Source organism: Lynx canadensis, chromosome C1 (assembly GCF_007474595.2).
Source record: "Lynx canadensis isolate LIC74 chromosome C1, mLynCan4.pri.v2, whole genome shotgun sequence".
Taxonomy (NCBI): domain Eukaryota; kingdom Metazoa; phylum Chordata; class Mammalia; order Carnivora; family Felidae; genus Lynx; species Lynx canadensis.
Window position 1 is genome coordinate 102017774 of NC_044310.1, and position 18262 is coordinate 102036035.

General features: G+C 54.3%; 1 protein-coding gene across 1 annotated transcript in view; it reads left to right on the forward strand.

Moving 5' to 3' along the window:
• Positions 1-13868, forward strand: part of LOC115521647 (D-3-phosphoglycerate dehydrogenase) — a 32515-nt gene extending 18647 nt beyond the window's left edge. The window contains exons 6-12 of the mRNA XM_030327006.1: positions 4213-4345; positions 4844-4992; positions 6407-6559; positions 10146-10278; positions 11234-11364; positions 12414-12651; positions 13565-13868. Coding sequence (XP_030182866.1) covers positions 4213-4345; positions 4844-4992; positions 6407-6559; positions 10146-10278; positions 11234-11364; positions 12414-12651; positions 13565-13719 — 1092 coding nt within the window. The 3' untranslated portion in view covers positions 13720-13868. The remainder of the gene's footprint in view (positions 1-4212; positions 4346-4843; positions 4993-6406; positions 6560-10145; positions 10279-11233; positions 11365-12413; positions 12652-13564) is intronic.
• Positions 13869-18262: the final 4394 nt, after the last annotated feature.

Sequence of the window (18262 nt, forward strand, 5' to 3'; positions counted from 1 at the left end):
AGATGTGGGGGCTGCCCCCCTTTCTTTCCTGTCCTTTCTTTGTCACTATCTGGTCACTCAGGGAAGGGGGGATATGCTGGACCTTAGCTCTGCTAGGGGGCTTCCCAGAAGCACCTGGTTGAGTGTGTGTTGGGGGAGAGCCCTTCTATGCTGTCGTTCCCAACGAGCACAGGCCTGGAAGGAACCTTCCCAGGCCCGCTGAGAGCAGCTGCTGACTGGCTCTGGGCCTCATGGCACAGATGTGTGTTTCGGGATAATTCTGGCAGCCGGTAGCCTGCTGGTGGTCTGGGTCATCTGAGTCAGGCTCCATGGCATTCTTTCTGCCTGAAGATTTTTCCCAACCTCGTGCCGAGTCACAGGTTGTACGCTTCGGAGACATTCACGCTGGCGTGTCCCCTAGAATGTGTGATCAGACCCAAGCCTGCCAGGAGCTGAGCCTTGCACTCTCTTACCAAGGTTTTTTCCTGAGGAGCAGACAAGCATCTCTTGACAGTTACTGTGCGGCCAGTGTCGTGATGAATCTGAAGTTGGCCCAGAGGGGTGGACGTTGAACCCAAGGCGCCAGCTCTCACTGATTTCTTTCAGACCCAGCTAATATTTACTGAGGTCTGCCTGGTCAGATACTGTGCTCACGGTGACCCCTCGGGGTCAATATTATCATCCCAGTTTTACAGATAAGGAAACTGAGGCCCAGGAAGGCTGTATGATAATGTTCCAGATAATAGGACTAGTAAATGGTGGAGTCCAGCTGAAACTCCAGGTTTCCTGACTTCCAGTCTGGTGCCCTTTGTTGTGCACCAGCACGGTCTTCGGCCCCGGTCTGCACCGGCTGCATGGTGCATGATCCATGCCGTGTCTCTGTGCTCCTCCTTTCTCAGGACAAAGCCTCCCGAGGCAGGCAGCTCCTATCTCAGTCTGGTAACTGCAGTTCCTGCTGCCCTAGAGTACTGATTTTCAAGTTCTTCCCAGAGCCTCAAGTTCCAGAAAGGTGCCTTAGGGACACAGGGAGGGGGACCCTCGGGAGACAGGAGGTGGTGGGGCTCTGGGCCTTCACCTCTTGCAGCCTTGGTCAGTTTTTATATTGGGTTTCTGGTAAGATTCCATTGTCCAAAGGGGAGAGAGTTCTAATCCTAAGGCAAAAGAATTGGCTGTGGGGTAGAAAGGGGGTATGACGGGGAGGCGCCTTTCCTTTGAAGGCCCCCTTGCTCTCTGGCATCCACTGCTAAGCCAGAGGGCCCAGAGTAGGCGTAGGCAGCCTCTCCTGCCTTCTGTGTCACCAGCGGGGAGGTGGCTCTGCATGAAAAGCTAGGCTTCCGCTGCTGCCCAGCAACAGGAGGCTGGTGAGGCCGGGGTTCAGGCGTGGAGCCCCTCTGCAGGTGTCCCTAAGGCTCCTCTAGGAATAGTCATCGGATGGTGTGTACCTGGAATTGTTCCAACTTCTGTGCATCAGGACATCTGACCCTTTCCAGGACCCGTCAGGACCCTACTCAGACATTGGTCTCCTGGGCTCAGTGTCACTCTTCCTACTCCGCCCTCCTCCCCTAATGGTCTCCTGATGTGAGAACCCCAACTCCTGGCTGCGTTCAGCTCCTGTCTGCCCTGAGGATCTCGAGTGAAAAATGCAAACGGGTTTTCTCAGCCGAATTCTTCCCTGCAGTTGTCTACAGCTGAACAAGAGAAAGAAAGCTGAGTCAGGGCCCGTTGACCACTGTGGAAGATGCCCATCTCCTCCTTCCCCATCTCCCCCTTTAGCTATAGCCCCCTCCTGTGGGGACACTGAGCCAGGCTCGGCCCGCGGGACCCTTCCTCCCAGCATCCCCCCACTGCTTCTTGGCTCCTGAGAGCCCAGGAGCCCTAGCGTTGTGTGAACTTGCCTCCATGAGGCTTGGCTTTGTGACCTCTGCTGGTGTTCCCGACCTGTCCCCACTCACATGAACAAAGTACATCTGGATTAGACATGAACAGGGCCATTGTTCCAGACAGCCTCTGAGCCGGCAGACAAAGAGGACTTGTAAGGACATGGGCAGAGATCCTCTCTCCTCCCCCAGACACCTCATTGTCCCCACGAAACGAATAGGTTCTATCTGAAGGGAATGACCATTTGGGCTGGGGTGTCATGACCTTGTGACCTACAGCCTCTCCCCCCAAACCTCCACCTTGGCTTTCCTGGTTCCACGAGGCTGATGATGAAAAACGTGATCTGAAATCTGTACCTTATTCATAACCAACCACTTTCAGTTCCTTCTCTGGAAGGGCTGAATTTTATATAGAAAGCTTCTTTGCTGTGATTTCTAAGATAACTTTTATGTTTCCCCCAAAGAATTGGTGATCAGTGGGGGAAACTGTACAAAGCACAGGAAAACATACAGGAGCAAAAAATTCCACCACACAGACGTGACCACTGTTAAAGTGTTCGAGTATTATGTGTTCTGTTCTGTTTGTTTTTGTTTAATCCTGGGCCATCTCTGAACATTGTAGGGTTCACCTGTAACGTTTCCGGGTTAAGGGAACTTTTTTTTTCAAGGAATATTGAATTATTGAATGTTGAAGCAGGGGAGGACTTTGAAATCATCCACCTAATTCGTCTACTTAGGACTGAGGACCCAGGTCCAGGCCTCCTGGTTCAGTGTCCGCCCCTTGGCTTCTGCCGGTGTGCCCAGGTCAATTGGCTGTCCTGCCTTCTTGAGGACATTGATGCCTTTGAGGTTTTTATGGCTGCTACACCTCTTTCCCCCAGTCAATGCTGCTGACGTGGACCAAGCTGAAGGAGAGAGTTCCGGTCGACCTCCTGGGTAGACCTGAAAGAAAGTGGATTAAGTCTTTGCTGTTCAAAGAGGTGTGATGCTTCATGGCTGGTTGCGGGTTCTTCCCAGCTTCTTGTGCTGGCTTGGTAACCTTCAGAGCGTTGCCCTTGCTGAGACATGTGCGACTGGCACCCAACACTGGTCCTGATGCAGGAGAGAAGTGTCTATTTCCTCCACCCCTGTCTTCTCAGGAGGGGCTGTGAGCCTCCCTACCTGATGTAGAAGGATGGGCACTGTGGGCACAGGCCCCAAAATCCAAACACTGGTTCTTGTCCCCACGCCACCATTTGCCCCCTGTGTGACCATGACTAAATCATTTCACCTTGCTGCCTTACTTTCCTCATCTGTAAAATGGGGGAAATCATCGTGCCTAATCCATTGGATATGAGTTGGAAGCACCTGACATAGTAAATGCGAAAGGAGTGTTCGCCATTATGAGCGATGACTACTCCTCCTTTCTTCTTTCTTCTGAGCTTTGTCTTCTCCAACTGTCCTTCCCTCACTGGTATCTGATGGCCTTTGGTAAATACCATGAGGCTGATGGAGTCTGTACCCCCGGAGTTTCCTGCCTGCCCCCTGTCTCCCAGGAGTCGGCCTCCCTTCCTTCTCAGCAGCCTCGGAGAGGTCACTCCGCCTGGGAAATCCCCTCCTCCCTGTCAGCCCAGAACGTTCTTCTGGGTCCCTCCCCATCCACGGTTCCTTTATGTCTCCCTTTCTCCCCTCTTGACATCCTTGTTCCGCACCCCCATCAAACCTGTCTTGTTGAAAGGATCCGTCTCTCATCCTTTAGACCTCTGTGTGATTAGTCACCAAGTCGTGCCTTCCAAGACAAGATGCATTTTAAGAAACTTCAAGAAGGAACCAAACTTTCCTCGCTGATGTGTCTACACCACTCCCCAGTGTCCATTCTTGGTCTCCTTGATCACACTGCCCCCACCCCCTGCTTCCTCACTCTGCTGAAGTTGTCAGTGACCCTGCCTGCGCTCTGACCCCGTGGGTCCTGGGCCACGGCCAGCCTGTCCTCTCTTGCCTGGTTGTACCCCACGAGTGCATCACTGCTCCCCAAGTGGTCGTCCTGCCTCTCCGAGGCTCCCTGCTTGCCATGAGTTTCTGAGCTCCACCTTCCCCCCGCACCCCCCCCCACACTGCTTTTGCATCTGTTGATGGTTAAGGGCCTGGGTCTCCCTTTGCACTCGGGGCCTGCTCCTCCTAATGTGTGAGCCCCACTTTCTCCAGTTCTAAAATAGAATAGTGCCAGCCTTTACTGTATTAGTGTGAGAGGTAAACCGGCGTTTGGAAAGGTTTAGCAATAGTGGCTCACTAAATGGCCACCGTTATTAATAATACCAATACTAAAATTAATAGTGACATCAGCTCCTCTCTCTGTCTCTCTCTCGCTTCTGACCAGACTATAGGGTACGACCCCATCATTTCGCCGGAAGTCTCGGCCTCCTTTGGTGTTGAGCAGCTGCCCCTGGAGGAGATCTGGCCTCTCTGTGATTTTATCACTGTGCACACACCTCTCCTGCCCTCCACCACGGGTACGTGTGTCCCTGCTGATGGGTTGGCCTCAGAAGCCACAGACCGGATCAGGGTGGGCCCTCCGTCTGGCCCTTCTGCAGACGCTGGTGACCAGGTCCCTCGGGCGTGGCGTACGGTGATGCTTTGTTAGCCGGCCCTGCATCACACGGAGCAGGGGTGAGCTAGCTGAAAATGCACAGTATGAACTGGGTCAACATGTCCGACCAGTGATCTCACAGTGTTTTCCTGGGGCCACTGCTGGCCTTTCTGGTTCTGGGGCCTGCTCAATGCACAAATACCTCAGGCAGTACTCGGATGTTTCTAAACTGAGTTAGGCCTAAGTCTGGAACAGAGACTTTTGCCCCAGAGCGTCCGAGAAGGGAGAGGTGAGACCAGAGAGGCTGTCGCCCTGCTGGAAGGAGGCCAGCGGGGAAGGAGCTGGTGGGCAAGGGGGGGCCTGGTACTGGTGCCCAGATGCCAAGCACCGGCGCTGCAGTAAATCTCCTCCCTCCTCGCAGGCTTGCTGAATGACAGCACCTTTGCCCAGTGCAAGAAGGGGGTGCGTGTGGTGAACTGCGCTCGGGGAGGGATCGTGGACGAGGGCGCCCTGCTCCGGGCCCTGCAGTCGGGTCAGTGTGCTGGTGCTGCACTGGACGTGTTTACGGAGGTGAGTGCCTGGCAGAGGACAGGAGCGGTGAGCAGAGGGGCCCCGGGCAGAGAGCCCGGCAGGCACAGAAGCCTTTGGCTTAGGGTCTCTAGCACCTGTGGTAAACGGGACAAATCATGTTGCCACAGATCACGCCCTTGTGATCTGAGGAGCCCTTGCAGAGCTTACTACAGAGACAGCCATGTTGTTTTTTGCAAAACTCAGATGTTAAATAGGACCCAATTCCTGGTCGCAGGCGCCCTCCACTGCTGCCATGTGGATAACTTCTGGGGAGACGGCGCCACAAATGAGTTCTGAGGTTGAGGACCTGGGGCAGAGAGAGGTCACTTGGGGCAGGGTGCAATGTATTGGTGCAGGTCTCGATGAAATGAATCCCATTGCCAAGAAGACGTTCCACCCAGTGTCCGTTGGCTTATCCTCTCTTCAGGGAAGGAAACGAAGCCCGAGAATAATGGCCAGAAGTGTCCCCCTGGTCCCAAGCATGGGCTGCTCTTTCTGTCTCTCCACGGGAGAGCTGGAATGATGGATAGGGCATTTCCACTCAGATGCTATTGGCCTCTCTCAAAAGCCCTGCCACCAGCATCAGAGATCCGAGAGAAAGAGCAGGGATTTTGGATTAGGCAGCTGGGGGTTGCTGGTTACTTGCGGTGGGGCCTTGGCGGGTCCCCAGCCCTCTCTGAGCCCTGGAGCACTCACTGTGTCTTCCCTGCCCAGGGACACAGTGCCTTGGGTTGGTACTCCCGGTCATCTTAACCAGACGGTAAGCTTCCCGAAGGCAGACTCACGCCTGGCCATCCCCCAGCCCAGCACCTTCCTCTTGCTGTCTTTGGCCTCCTCATGGCACTTGCTAATATGTGGACAGCACTCACAGGCCCAAGCGGCCAGACAAGAGACCTGAGTGATGTTCCCAAAGGCAGTGCGTTGTGCTCAGTGAGCCGAAGGGTGGGAGGGACACTGAAGGGTGGGCAGAGGGGCTCGGGTGGACCGCCGGTTGTGGTGACAGCCAGGATGTGACACCTGTGCAGAGAGCCTACTGTGTGAAGAGCTGACAGTCCGTGCTGCACGGATTCAGGGGAAAAACCAGTAACAGCAACACTGGCTGACAGCCTCCTGAGTTACTGGCACATAATCTGCACAGCAGTGTTACCGGATGGCTGGTATTAGCCCATTTTATAGATGATGAAACCAAGGCTCAGAGAAGTAGGCGGAGATTTACCCGAAGGTGCATAAACGGTGGAGCTGAGATGCAAATCCCATCCATCCTTCTGTCCACTCTGCCGTGGTGGGACATTAATGAGGAAGCCGGGCCTGGAGACCAGCGACCTGGCAAGACTGAAGTAGAAGGCGTCGTCACCCCTGCCCTTCTCTCCGGTTTCTCTGGGCAGCCAACCAAGAGGTGTCTCTTTCTGGGTAGGAGCCACCGAGGGACCGCGCCTTGGTGGACCATGAGAGCGTCATCAGCTGCCCCCACCTGGGTGCCAGCACCAAGGAGGCCCAGAGCCGCTGCGGGGAGGAGATTGCCGTCCAGTTTGTGGACATGGTGAAGGGGAAGTCCCTGGCGGGGGTGGTAAGTATGGCCAAGTGGGGCTGGAGCCCAGGGTTCAGGGGGAGGAGCAGGAGCGGGGCATCTGGTTTTGGGGAGTGGTGATAGCTCCTGTGAGCAGTAGTGTGCCGATCTGATTCTGCTCTGGGAGCAGAAGATAAGGAGTCCCCTGAGCCAGGCCTGTGGGTGGGGTGGCAGGAGCCGCCCTGTCCCAGCCTTGGTAGCTACAGCCAGGCCATGGGGAGCCGGCTTGGCACTGCTATATTGTAGCCTTGCTGCTGAGATTGCTGCTCTTCCCAGGGTCTGGGCTCCGGAGAAACGCTCCTTTGTTCCCCACAAGCCTCAGGAATGAAGGAGTGTGGCCTGGGTGATGCTGGATGGTGCTGGATGCCGTGGGGAGTGGCAGCTGGGGGACCGGCCGGTGGAGAAGCTTGTCAGGGTCCTCTCTCACCTCCGAGGCCTGAGTGTTCCTTGTCCCATGTCCACCTTAGAACCCTGGGCGGGGCGAGTCCCCAGTCCCAGAATGAACCCCCCCAAGCCCCCTCTGTTTCCCCAAATCATGGCCTGGTGTCCCTACTTCCTCTCTTAGCTCATACTCAGCCCTTCCTGGCACATTTTGCCTCCAAGCTTAACTTAACTTACTTCCAGTCCTGTCTCAATCATTCAGTCTTTGGATGTCCCTTAAGCTCCAGTGGGTACCAGAATCTGTCCTAACCCTCTGGGGACACCGATGACTAAGGAAGGCATAGCTCTCTTTCAGGGGGGCTTGCCACCCCTTCACAAAGACTTGCTTGACCTTTCCAGTCCAGTTTCAACCCATTGGCAATGGACCATATTCTCCCTTGTTAAGATCTCATGAGTTTATATCCTTAAGTTTATCTCCTTCCAGAAGGGAGCCAAGGCTGGTCCCCGACCTTCCTGGCTGAGCCTCAGCCTGGGGATTTTCACAGCCGAGGACGGAACCATAGCAGGAGAGACACAGGATGCTTTGTTCAGCCCGCCAGCCCCGGTTTGATAGCCCAGCTTTCTGGGCCACCCTGCCGTCTACACCCTGAGGGAGTAAGGGAGCCAGCTGCTCCCCTGAAGGACCGACCCCATCCCCCGCCCCCAGGGCCAGCCTGGTGGTCAGCGACCACACTTGGCCAGCCCACCTGTGTGCCTCTCCCCTATGTATTCTGCGTCACTTGGCTCCCCAGAGTGGGGGGCACTTTCTCCCTTTGCACATCTAGTTTCTGAGCAGGTCCCCCCAGGTGATGCGCTGGGACCTGGGCTGAGGCCTGGGCAGTGGCCAGTATCCACCAACTGGGGCTGGGCTTTTCCCTTTGTAGCCCTTTGCCAGGCATGCGTCTGCCCACCTGTCACAGCCCTTGGGAGTTCCCATGGTGTCATTAGGTCATGGTGGCATTCCAGGCCTTTTCATGCTGGGGGCTCCTTACCACCAGCTCCATCAAATGGAACCACAAGCTATTCCCATCTTATATCAGAGGTAAACTCTCTTGGTCAAAGTAAACTTGGGCAAAAATTTTTTTTAAATGATTTTTAATGTTTGTTTATTTTTGAGAGAGACAGAGTGCAAGGCTGGAAGGGACCGAAAGAGAAAAAGACACAGAATCCGAAGCAGGCTCCAGGCTCTGAGCTGTCAGCACAGAGCCCGATGTGGGGCTCAAACCCACAAACTGTGAGATCGTGACCTGAGCCAAAGTCTGAGGCTTAACCAAATGAATCACCCGGGTGCCCCTACGCTTGGGAAAATTTAAGTCTCACGCAAAGCGGCTGGCTGTCCTGCGGTAGGCTTTTGGAAAGAAAGACATTTGTGTCACATGGGAAATCTCTCCCCATGCGTCCACTTCAGTTTCGTTCTGTCCTAACCTTAGACACAGACTAACAGTAGGGTCAGGCGCCTGACTCTTGGAGCCCTCCCGCTTGTTCTGTGACCCTGCAAGGAGCACCCCCGGGTTGGGTTCCGCAGGGGCTGCCCAGAGGACACTTTCCTCCACGTCCTGCAAGCTCAGCCCAGCCCACTGGCGGGTGGCACTTCCACTCTGCTCCTGGCCACTGGGCCTGCCTCGTCCCACCTCCTGGTTCACTGCTGCTCTTTTCTGTGTCCCCTTGGAGAGGAGCAGGGAGACCCCGCCACAGGAGCCCTCAAGCCAGGATGCCGCCCGCGCAGAAGGGTCTGGTGGGAAGCTCTGCCCCCCTGGCTATTTCCAACATCAGCAACCTGTTTGATTTGGATCAAACCCCAGGTTTCAAATTAAATCCTTCTTCAATTCTTTGGTTCTCTTTACACGTTGAGTCACCAAAGTGGCCAATGCTTAATTTCAGAGCCAGACCATCTTTTTTCTTTTTTTTCTTTTTTCTTTTCTTTTCTTTTCTTTTCTTTTCTTTTCTTTTCCTTTCTTTTCTTCTTTTAAGTTTATTTATTTATTTTGAGAGAGAGTGCACACGCAGGGAAAGGACAGAGAGAGAGGGAGAGAGAGCATCCCAAGCAGGCTCTGTGTTGTCAGCACAAAGCCCTACACAGGGCTCAAACTCACAAACCATGAGATCAGGACCTGAGCTGAAATTAAGAGTCAAATGCTTATCCAACTGAGCCACCCAGGTGCCTCACCCTTTTTTTTGGGTAGAGTTTATTTACAGAGCCAGACCATCTTGAGCCACAAAATGGAATCAAAATTCTGACCCAGGACAAGCTGGCTTTGTTACCAAGTTCCTGGTTGGAGGTCCAGACCTACCCTAGACTTCTACCTTTAAAAAAAAATTTTTTTAACATTTATTTATTTTTGATAGAGAGAGAGAGAGAGAGAGCACAGCAGGAGAGGGGCAGAGAGAGAGGGAGACACAGAATCTGAAGCAGGCTCCAGGCTCTGAGCTGTCAGCACAGAGCCAGGCATGGGGCTCGAACTCATGAACCACGAGATCATGACCTGAGCCGAAGTCAGATGCTTAACCGCCTGAGCCACCCAGGTGCCCCTAGACTTCTACCTTTAGAAGGACACATGGCTTTTGCCCCCTTTAGCTGCCCAGGTTGCCTTGTGGTGGGCCAACGTTTGAAAGGTGATAAGATCATCAAGAGTATGTGAATTCAACTTCACAAATTGTGATATTTGGTCAAAGTGATTAATGACCATGTACACACTCACTTTTTTAATTGAGGTATAAAGTAAACAGGAAGGCATCCTGGAACGACCTACCACTCTAGGTCCAAGTGATCTGTGACTTGCCATACAGCTTACGTCAAAGACCCACCTTCCTACTGTGCCGTCCGGACCCTTCCCCAGCACAGGAAAGACCAGTCTCCCACGGCGGGGGGGGGGGGGGGGGAGGCTGGCACTGTTCAGGGATGGAGACATTCCTTTATCCCCCTTCTGGAGATTTGGAATGGTCTTAGCCTTTTGTGTGCTTTTCTGGCTCTACAGCAATCCCCAGCCAAGTTATTGCCTTGTTGGTGGCTGATGGAAGTTGCCTTCCCTCCCAGCCCCTCAGGCACACGAAGCAAGGATGGGTCTGTGCCTTGTGCTGTCTACGTGGAGCTGTGGTTGGTAGCTGAGGTGGGCAGACGTTTGCCCCTCCTTTTCCTGACCTTAGCTCTGCTCCCCTTTCTGTGCAGGTGAACGCCCAGGCCCTTACCAGTGCCTTCTCTCCGCACACCAAGCCTTGGATTGGTCTGGCAGAAGCTCTGGGGGCACTGATGCGAGCCTGGGCTGGATCCCCCAAAGGGACCGTCCAGGTGGTAACACAGGGTGAGCTGGGGACACTGCAGAGGGAGGGGAAGAGGGTTGTGTGTGCAGCAGTTCAGCGACAGTGAGGGACTGGGAAGCAACTTGACCTGGTCTTGTGACCCCATGTCCCACGTTATGTCCGCATATGGCTCACTTGCTACCCAGTGGGGACAGGGGAGGGGCGCAGAAAAATCACTGGGAAATACATGTGATTTTCACAAGTCACGTTTGTATAGTATTTTTAAGATGTAGGTGTTCTGGGTGCCAGAGAAACCTCCACAAGAGACAGAGTTTCACATGAGAGGCCACAGGATTGGTGGAAGGAGTCCCAGATTAAGCGACAGGACCTTTAATTCTGGGTTTGGCCCTGTCGCTTACCTGCTGTGTGACTTTCCTTTCTCTGAGCCTTGGGTTCTTGAAAAGTGAGAGTTGGGGTGGGCGTGCTAGACGAGGCGGTGGGACAGTTCGGGCTCTGTGACATAGTAAGTTGGGTCCTCGGGCAAGCCGATGGTCCTGGGGAGCAGTTGATCAGCTGGGGAGTGGGCATGAGGACAGTACTTGAGGTCTGCCCTCAGGCTCCAGCCACTTTTGCAGTGGGTCCAGCTTGTGCGGATGTGGTGAGAGATGGGGGAGGAGTCTAGCTCCCCAAACCCTGCCGAGGCTTGCCCCCCACTATGGCCTGCTATGCATCTGCTCACTTGGGGAGAGCTCGGGGGTGGTTAGACCCTGAGCACTGTCAGTAATAGGCAAGGTCAGAGCCAGGGGATCCCCGGAGAAAACAATGCGGGGAACTGGGTGGCAGTTACTGGCTCTCTGCCCTCCAGAGGGAAGCAGAACTGCCCCGGGCAGGGTGGGGGGTGGGGGGGACAGGGCAGCGAGGAGGCCAAGACCCAAAGCTAGGCGCCAGTGGTCTCTGGCCCGCGGCTCCTGTGTTGTTCACCAAACAGTGATCTTATGATAACTTCTCCGTCCCCAGGAACCTCCCTGAAGAATGCTGGGAACTGCCTGAGCCCCGCGGTCATTGTCGGCCTCCTCAAAGACACTTCCAATCAGTCGGATGTGAACTTGGTGAACGCCAAGCTGCTGGTGAAAGAGGCTGGCCTCAATGTGTGTGCCCCTCGCCCCCCCTTTCCTTTCCCTCTGGGCCCTGCCCTTCTCTCCCTACCTTTCCAGAATATGCTTATAGCCCCGCTCATTGAGTGGGAGCCCCAAGTGTAGGCCCCGTCGTTGACACTGACCGTCTGTGATAGGCAGCCATCGTTTCTCTGTCCGCCTGCCTCTGAGTGTTGCTGAGTGAACCCAGCCCTCCTGATAGTGCTTTGTGTATAAGTGCCCCATGAGAATGGGAGGCCGGAGCAGCACCCCTATTTTACAGCTGAGGAAGACGAGGGGCCAGGCTGCATCTGGCCGGAGGCTGGGAAGTAGACCAGCAGTCTCTGACTCCTCTTACCATAGCACCCAGTTTCTTTCTTTCTTTTTTTTTTTTTTACATTTGTTTATTTTCAAGAGACAGAGTGTGAGTGGGGGAGGGGCAGAGAGAGAGGGAGACACAGAATCCCAAGCAGGCTCCAGGCTTCAAGCTGTCACCACAGAGCCTGATGCGGGGCTCAAACCCACCAACTGTGAGATCATGACATGGGCCGAAGTCGGATGCTTAACCGACTGAGCCACCCAGGCGTCCCCATAGTACCCAGTTTCTTGATTAGCTTGCAAATTCTGGAAGCTTCCTACACGGCCCTCATGCCTCCCCTTTGGTGTCTTCCCCTCTGCTTCCCTTTTAGAGCACAGCCTGTGTTTCTCAGCCAGCGGGAACTCCCATGGCTCCCCTCTTCTTCTCCTCCTCCACTAGGCCAGGGAGTCTGTGCAGGAAGTGGTGGGCAGGGCAGGCCGCCCCCTTTCTCCTCCTTCCCAGCTCCCAGCCTTTGCCCGTACCTGGCAGATCTCTCCTTGCCCTCCCTTGACGGAGGCCTTTGACTGTCCCAGGAAGCTAATGCTCAGGGACACCTGACTGGGCCCATTGGCCCTCTCCTCCGGCCCTGAATCGCTGAGCGTGTTGACCGGCCTGGAGCGCTACAGATCAGCAGTGAGGTGGACACAGAGGGGGGATGCAATGCAGCCGGCAGGCATAATGGAGCCCCCTTGCCTTCTCCCCGCAGGTGACCACCTCCCACAACCCTGCTGGGCCAGGGGAGCAGTGCTGTGGGGAAAGCCTGTTGACCGTGGCCCTGGTAGGTGCCCCCTACCAGACTGTGGGCTTGGTCCAGGGCACCACGCCAGTGCTGCAGGCGCTCAACGGAGCTGTCTTCAGGCCAGAGGTGCCTCTCCGCAGGGGTCTGCCCCTGCTCATCTTCCGGGCTCAGCCGGCTAATCCTGCGATGCTGCCCACCATGATTGGTGAGGAGGGGTTCGTAGGGCTGGCCTGTGCCCTTGAAGCAGGGGCGAGTGTGTGTGTGGCACGGGACTGGGGTGGGGGGGGTGGTGGTCTCCCCTGGCATTGGGCTCCATGGACCTTTGCCTCCTGTAGCCCCTCTCTGCCCCTCAGGGCATTTCTGGATCTGCAGCACACAGTGGGGGGGGGGGGGGGGGCTGTCTTGCCAGTTCCCAGAACATTTGGGAAGTGGATACAGAGTTCAGAGAGAAAGTGCCTTATCTCAGGTCACAGAACTGTGGGCCGGCGGTAGGACCCCAGAGCCCCTACTGACTGGCCTGCTCACCATATTAAGCACACAGCATGGACGTGCCTGGAGAGCTGGGTCCCAGGCCTCTGGGCCCAGGAACTCTGAGACTTTGAGTGTGGCTCTCCTGCCTGCGGGCCGGACAGCAACCAAGCCTGTGTAGACATCCGCTCCGGCAGTCGTGAGCATCTTGGACCTGCCCCAGGCCTCTGGCACTGGGACACTGGGAGTTTTGGAGCCGTTCCAGGTTTGGCTGAGTGCATCCACAGACCTCAAAGGGCCTAATTTCACCATCCTTGCCAGCTGACCAGAGGCACTTTCCCCTGCTTTTCTCCTTTGCTGTTGGTCCAGATAAAACCGACAAGCAAGTCAGGAGAAGGCTCGAAATCTGTGCCTGGATCTTCCCTTCTCTGCCTTGCCTGATGGTCAGGGTGTTCCTAAAGAGTCTCTGGATAGCGAGGGAAGCTGGGCAGGTGCCCTGGTGAACTGTCCCTTAGCTCTTTGATTCTGAGACTATCACCCCCCATTGCAACTTTGATCACAGGAATCCAGGACTTCCAATCCTGCTCCCTGCCTCTTGCTTCTTCCCCCATGCCCCGTGCCAACCAGGAGTTTGTCTGTCTACTTCCCAGGCCTTCTGGCAGAGGCAGGAGTGCAGCTGCTGTCTTACCAGACCTCGATGGTGTCAAATGGGGAGACCTGGCACGTCATGGGCCTCTCCTCTCTGCTGCCCAGCCTGGACGCGTGGAAGCAACATGTGACTGAGGCTTTCCAGTTCCAGTTCTGAGCCCTAGGGGCTTTTCTGAAGAAAACCTGCCCACCGTGACCAACAAAGAGAGGAGATCCACATCTCTCGGGCCGATACTGCTTACTCTGCAGACCTTAGCTGACCTCTGTAGAGCAGTGAGAACCACCCAATAAAAAGCCTACCCCAGATCTCCAATGCACTGCTGTTATTACCCTGAAGAGCCACCAGAGGGCACCCGCAGGCAGCCGTGGGCAAGGTTCGGCTGCAGGAGGGTAGTGGGTGTGGCGGGAGATTGGCGTGAGCAAAGTGCATGCCTGGGTGTGTGCTCAGAAGAGGGATCCCTCTCTTGTCTGTCTCTCAGGTTATTCAAGCACATTTGTTGCAGGTAGAAAACTCGGTATTTCAGAATCCTGTGGTATTTCAGATCCCTTCCATCTGGGAGTATACGTGCACGTGAAAAAACAGAATTCCTCAAACGGGCACGTTACGCACGCAGGCTAGGTGATTTGCCTAGGAGGAAGCTTAAAACCCAGACCGTTCCCAAAGAAGTCGCCATTCAGTGGGAGGGACAGCACACAGAGGCCACTGGGTGTGCTGAGGTGTGTATGAATTCATGTTGAGTCCAGAAGAGACATGATTTGAGCTGAGGGTGATATCCCTGAGGTGTTCGGAAGGTTTCATAAGGGGAAGAAAGTAAGTTAAGGTATGAGGCATGAGAATACTTGCGATTTCACAAAGCCAGCTCAGAACGGGTTGGACAGTGTATTACTTGACTTTAAAAAAGAAAAAAAAAAGATGGTTTTCACGAAACATGACAGAATGGCACTCTCTGACCCTAAGGGCTTTACCTTTTGATGGTTCCTCCCTTTTAGGAGGAGATGACCTATACCTACCTTGGGCCCAATAGCATCTGTTTTTGAGGCTCCCATCTGGACTGAGAAGGCCTGGCCCAGGGCTGCTGGTGGGCATTCACGGGAGCGACCCCCCCACTATGGCCTCTTGAGTGCTGTGATTGAGTGAAAGGCCCAGGGAAACGACCGGGGATGGTGCCTGTGCTGTGTCTGCAGTGCTCTGAGAAAAGGGTGGGCCTTCAGGAATGTCTAATTCTCCTAAACCTTTGTTTTCTCATCAGGAGGAGGGATGGGTGGCTCAGAACCCAGTGAGGATTAAAGCGATTAACATGGGGTTTCTGGGAAGTGCACTTGGTAAATACGAGTTTCTTCATCCCTTCCTTTGAGAGTAGACGGCAGGTCTCCCTCAGTCTCTTTCACAGAATCCCATGCACCAACGAGGCCTTCCCTTGAGGCCACCGATCCTAGAAAAACTGGCTGAAACTGATCAAGTTCCAAAGTGCGTTGAAATTCGAACTCAACATTCAGTCTCGGTGTTTTCTTCAAAACTCTCTGGACACACCGTACTTGGTGCTCAAAGGTGGTCAGAACAACTTCTGGGAACTCTAACTACTGGAAGCATCTCTAAGTGGCTTTCTAGCCTTGGTGGCATGAAAAGGCATGGGACAATTTCCTTGCATCGTCTTGTCCCACGACCATCCACATAACTTCCGGATCCATAAAAGCAAGACTTGCAAACCCAGCTGGCGCCACACAGAGGATGCTGTTTATTCCTCGGTGTCCCTCTGTGGTTTGTGGCATCTCTGTACACCTCACTTTGGAGAGCAATGTCATTCTGGTGTATCTTGGCCTGGAAGGAGAGGCGTGCCTTCAGCTCTCTCATGGAAGCAGTCAGCCGGCCAGTCTTCACGTCTGTGTTGATGCGTGTGCATCATGTGATGCATTCCTGCTCGAGGCACCTGTAACGTGGCTCGGTGCCCTTACCTGGTGATCCTTTCATCCTCTTTCCTGCTCCAGGTCACCCAGGGCAATTTTTTTTTTCCTACACAGGGAAATTCTTTACCCGCCAGCCCTCTGTGGACAAATAAACCAATGATAGTAGCAGACTTTAGGGTGAACGTGGGACAGGGCAACTGAAAATCCTTCCCTCCTGTGCTGACCTTCCATAGGTGGGGAGGGCTCTTTTCACAGCCAGCAGGTGTCAGTTTCAAGGAAGTGCTCCCAGAGCCATGAGAGGAAGGCCCAGTGCTCTCAGTGAAGGAGGGGACTTGCATGGGGCCAGGAACCTCTGTGCAGTAGATGCAATGACCAATGACATCCTGGGTGCCCTGGGTTGAACCAGGGCTGATAATTGGCTGGTGTGCCAAGGGCACAGGCAGCATCTATTCAACTGGTCGGCATCCTGATATCCTCGTTGCTAAATCTTTTATGATCACGCCCACATTGTGTTCACATGACTCCTGAGTGGAGGCAGGCACCAGCATCGGGTGATATGGAAGGTTCTGGTTGCTCAGGCCAGCAGAGGCAGTTTCAGCACCAAGACCCCACAGTGAGCTTCCGTTTGGATAGAAGGCAAGGAAGGCCCAGAAACTCTGATCTCAAGAACTCCGGTGAGTAGGGTTTTTTCCCCATGCCTACAGACGCCACTCCAGAGACCTTAGGAAAGGCATATGTTGTCCCGCCAGGATTGCCAACTAGACTAAGGGCCCCCAAACAGCTTGCCGAGGGGGAGCAGGCAGCAGGGTTCAGCAAAGAGGGGCTGCTGAGCCGTAGCCCCAGCTGGTGTGACCGGAGGAGTTCAGCACACGCCCGGAGAAGGCTGGGAAGTCAGCTGATGCTGTGTTAGCTGCTCAAATCGGGGTTTATCTCAGATTTTCTGGTGCCTCTTGTGACAGGAACAGCCTTGGGCACACAGTGAAGTGGGCTGGCTCAGCATCTCATTCCACAGGCCCCGTGCCCCGCTATCCCTAGCACCTCCCCTGCCAGCCGGCCCTGCTCCCCAACAACGGAAACCATCTTCTCTGCCTCATAGCACCCCTTTCTCACCGGAACAGACTGAGGAAGCTTTCTAAAAGGCCCTTTGTCCTTCGTCCCCCGTCTCGCACCTCTCTCAGCTCAATCCACCCTCCCTGAACCACTGCTATTTTATGAGGACCCTAGAAAAAGCAGTGCCCTAACCCAAGGGGTACAACCATCGTTGTGATGGAAAAATTCCCTGGTAGCTACCAAAATTCTTTTTTTTTTTTTTTTTTGGCTGGAGGAGTAAAAAGCATGCTGTATTAACCTCTGCCCTGTGTTTATTGCCCCAGATAACACAGGCAAGGCCTGAACAAGGAGCTTTGGTTGCCCTTGAAGTCATTTCTAGCCTGTTCTGCGTGGTGGCATCATTAGATCAGGGAAGGAAGCTGGGCGCAGAAGCTATTTCCCCTAAGCCTCTCAGAGAGTGGAACTGGACGGAGAGAGGGAGGGTGTGAGGTGTGTGCTTAGCAGTTTTACAGCTGGAGGGGGGAGCGGTGTGGTGAGGAGACTGGGGGCCGCAGAGCCCAAAGGTCCAGCAGGCTTCTGTGCATGTTGGCTGGTGCAGGTTTTGTGCTGGTTTCCGAGAACTATAAGCGAGTTCCTCCCTCTAACTTTTGCATTGTGTTATATGGGCTTATATAGGGGCACCTGGGGGGCTCAGTCGGTTGAGCATCCAACTTAAGCTCCGGTCATGATCTTGAGGTTCATGGGTTTGCGCCCCATGTCAGGCTCTGTGCTGACAGCTCAGGGCCTGGAGTCGGCTTCGAATTCTGTGTCTCCTTCTCTCTCTGCCCCTCTCCTACTCACACTCTGTCTCTCAAAGATAAATAAATGTAAAAAAATAAATAAAAAAGTTCCCGGTATAAAATTTAGAAATTGACAGAAAAACTTAAGAAAGGAATGAAGCTATAACAGCACAGAAATTTAATAATGATACCAACAGCCACAAAGCTGTGATAAGCAAAGTTATCTGGATGATTTCACAGTTCTGGAGGGCAGCGATTGTGAGCTAGGCCTTCTTTCCAACCCCTCCTCCCCAGAAGACCGCTGCAGTACCATAAGCCCTTGACAGTGACTGTGGCAGAGAAAGGCATAAAGAGCACTAAGGATGGCCCCTCACCCTCCAGGGGCAGTGCTTCTGGGGGCTACTGTGTCGGATCCAGTCCATTTCCATCTAAGAGTGGGCTTTTAAAAATATGATCCGTGGGCAGAAATTCTGCTGGTGTAGATTTCTCAGGAACCACTCCATGGATCTGTAGAATTTAAAGAAAGAAAAGAACCACATCAATGCAACTCTCATCCTGGGCATCCCCCCCTTGCTCTTGGTACCTGTTTCTTGTCTGAGGTGAGGCTATGCAGAGGGGCTCTCCTACCTGGTCCTGAGGTCTGGGGAGCTCCGCTGCCCACCCAGACCCGAGCCTAGGTGCCTGAGCTTCCCCTGTGCCCCGTGCCACGGGAGCCAAGGGACACATTCTGCCTGATGCAAGAGCGGGCTGGTTGGGGTGCCTGGGTGGTTCAGCTGTGCTGACAGCTCAGAGCCTGGACCCTGCTTCGGATTCTGGGTCTCCCTCTCTTTCTGCCCCTCTCCCACTTGCACTCTGTCTCTGTCTCTCTCTCAAAAATAAATACACGTTAAAAAAAAATAATAATAAAAAAAGAGCAGGCTGGCAAGGCTGGATGGTGACGAGACGGAGCTCCCCAGAGCACCACAC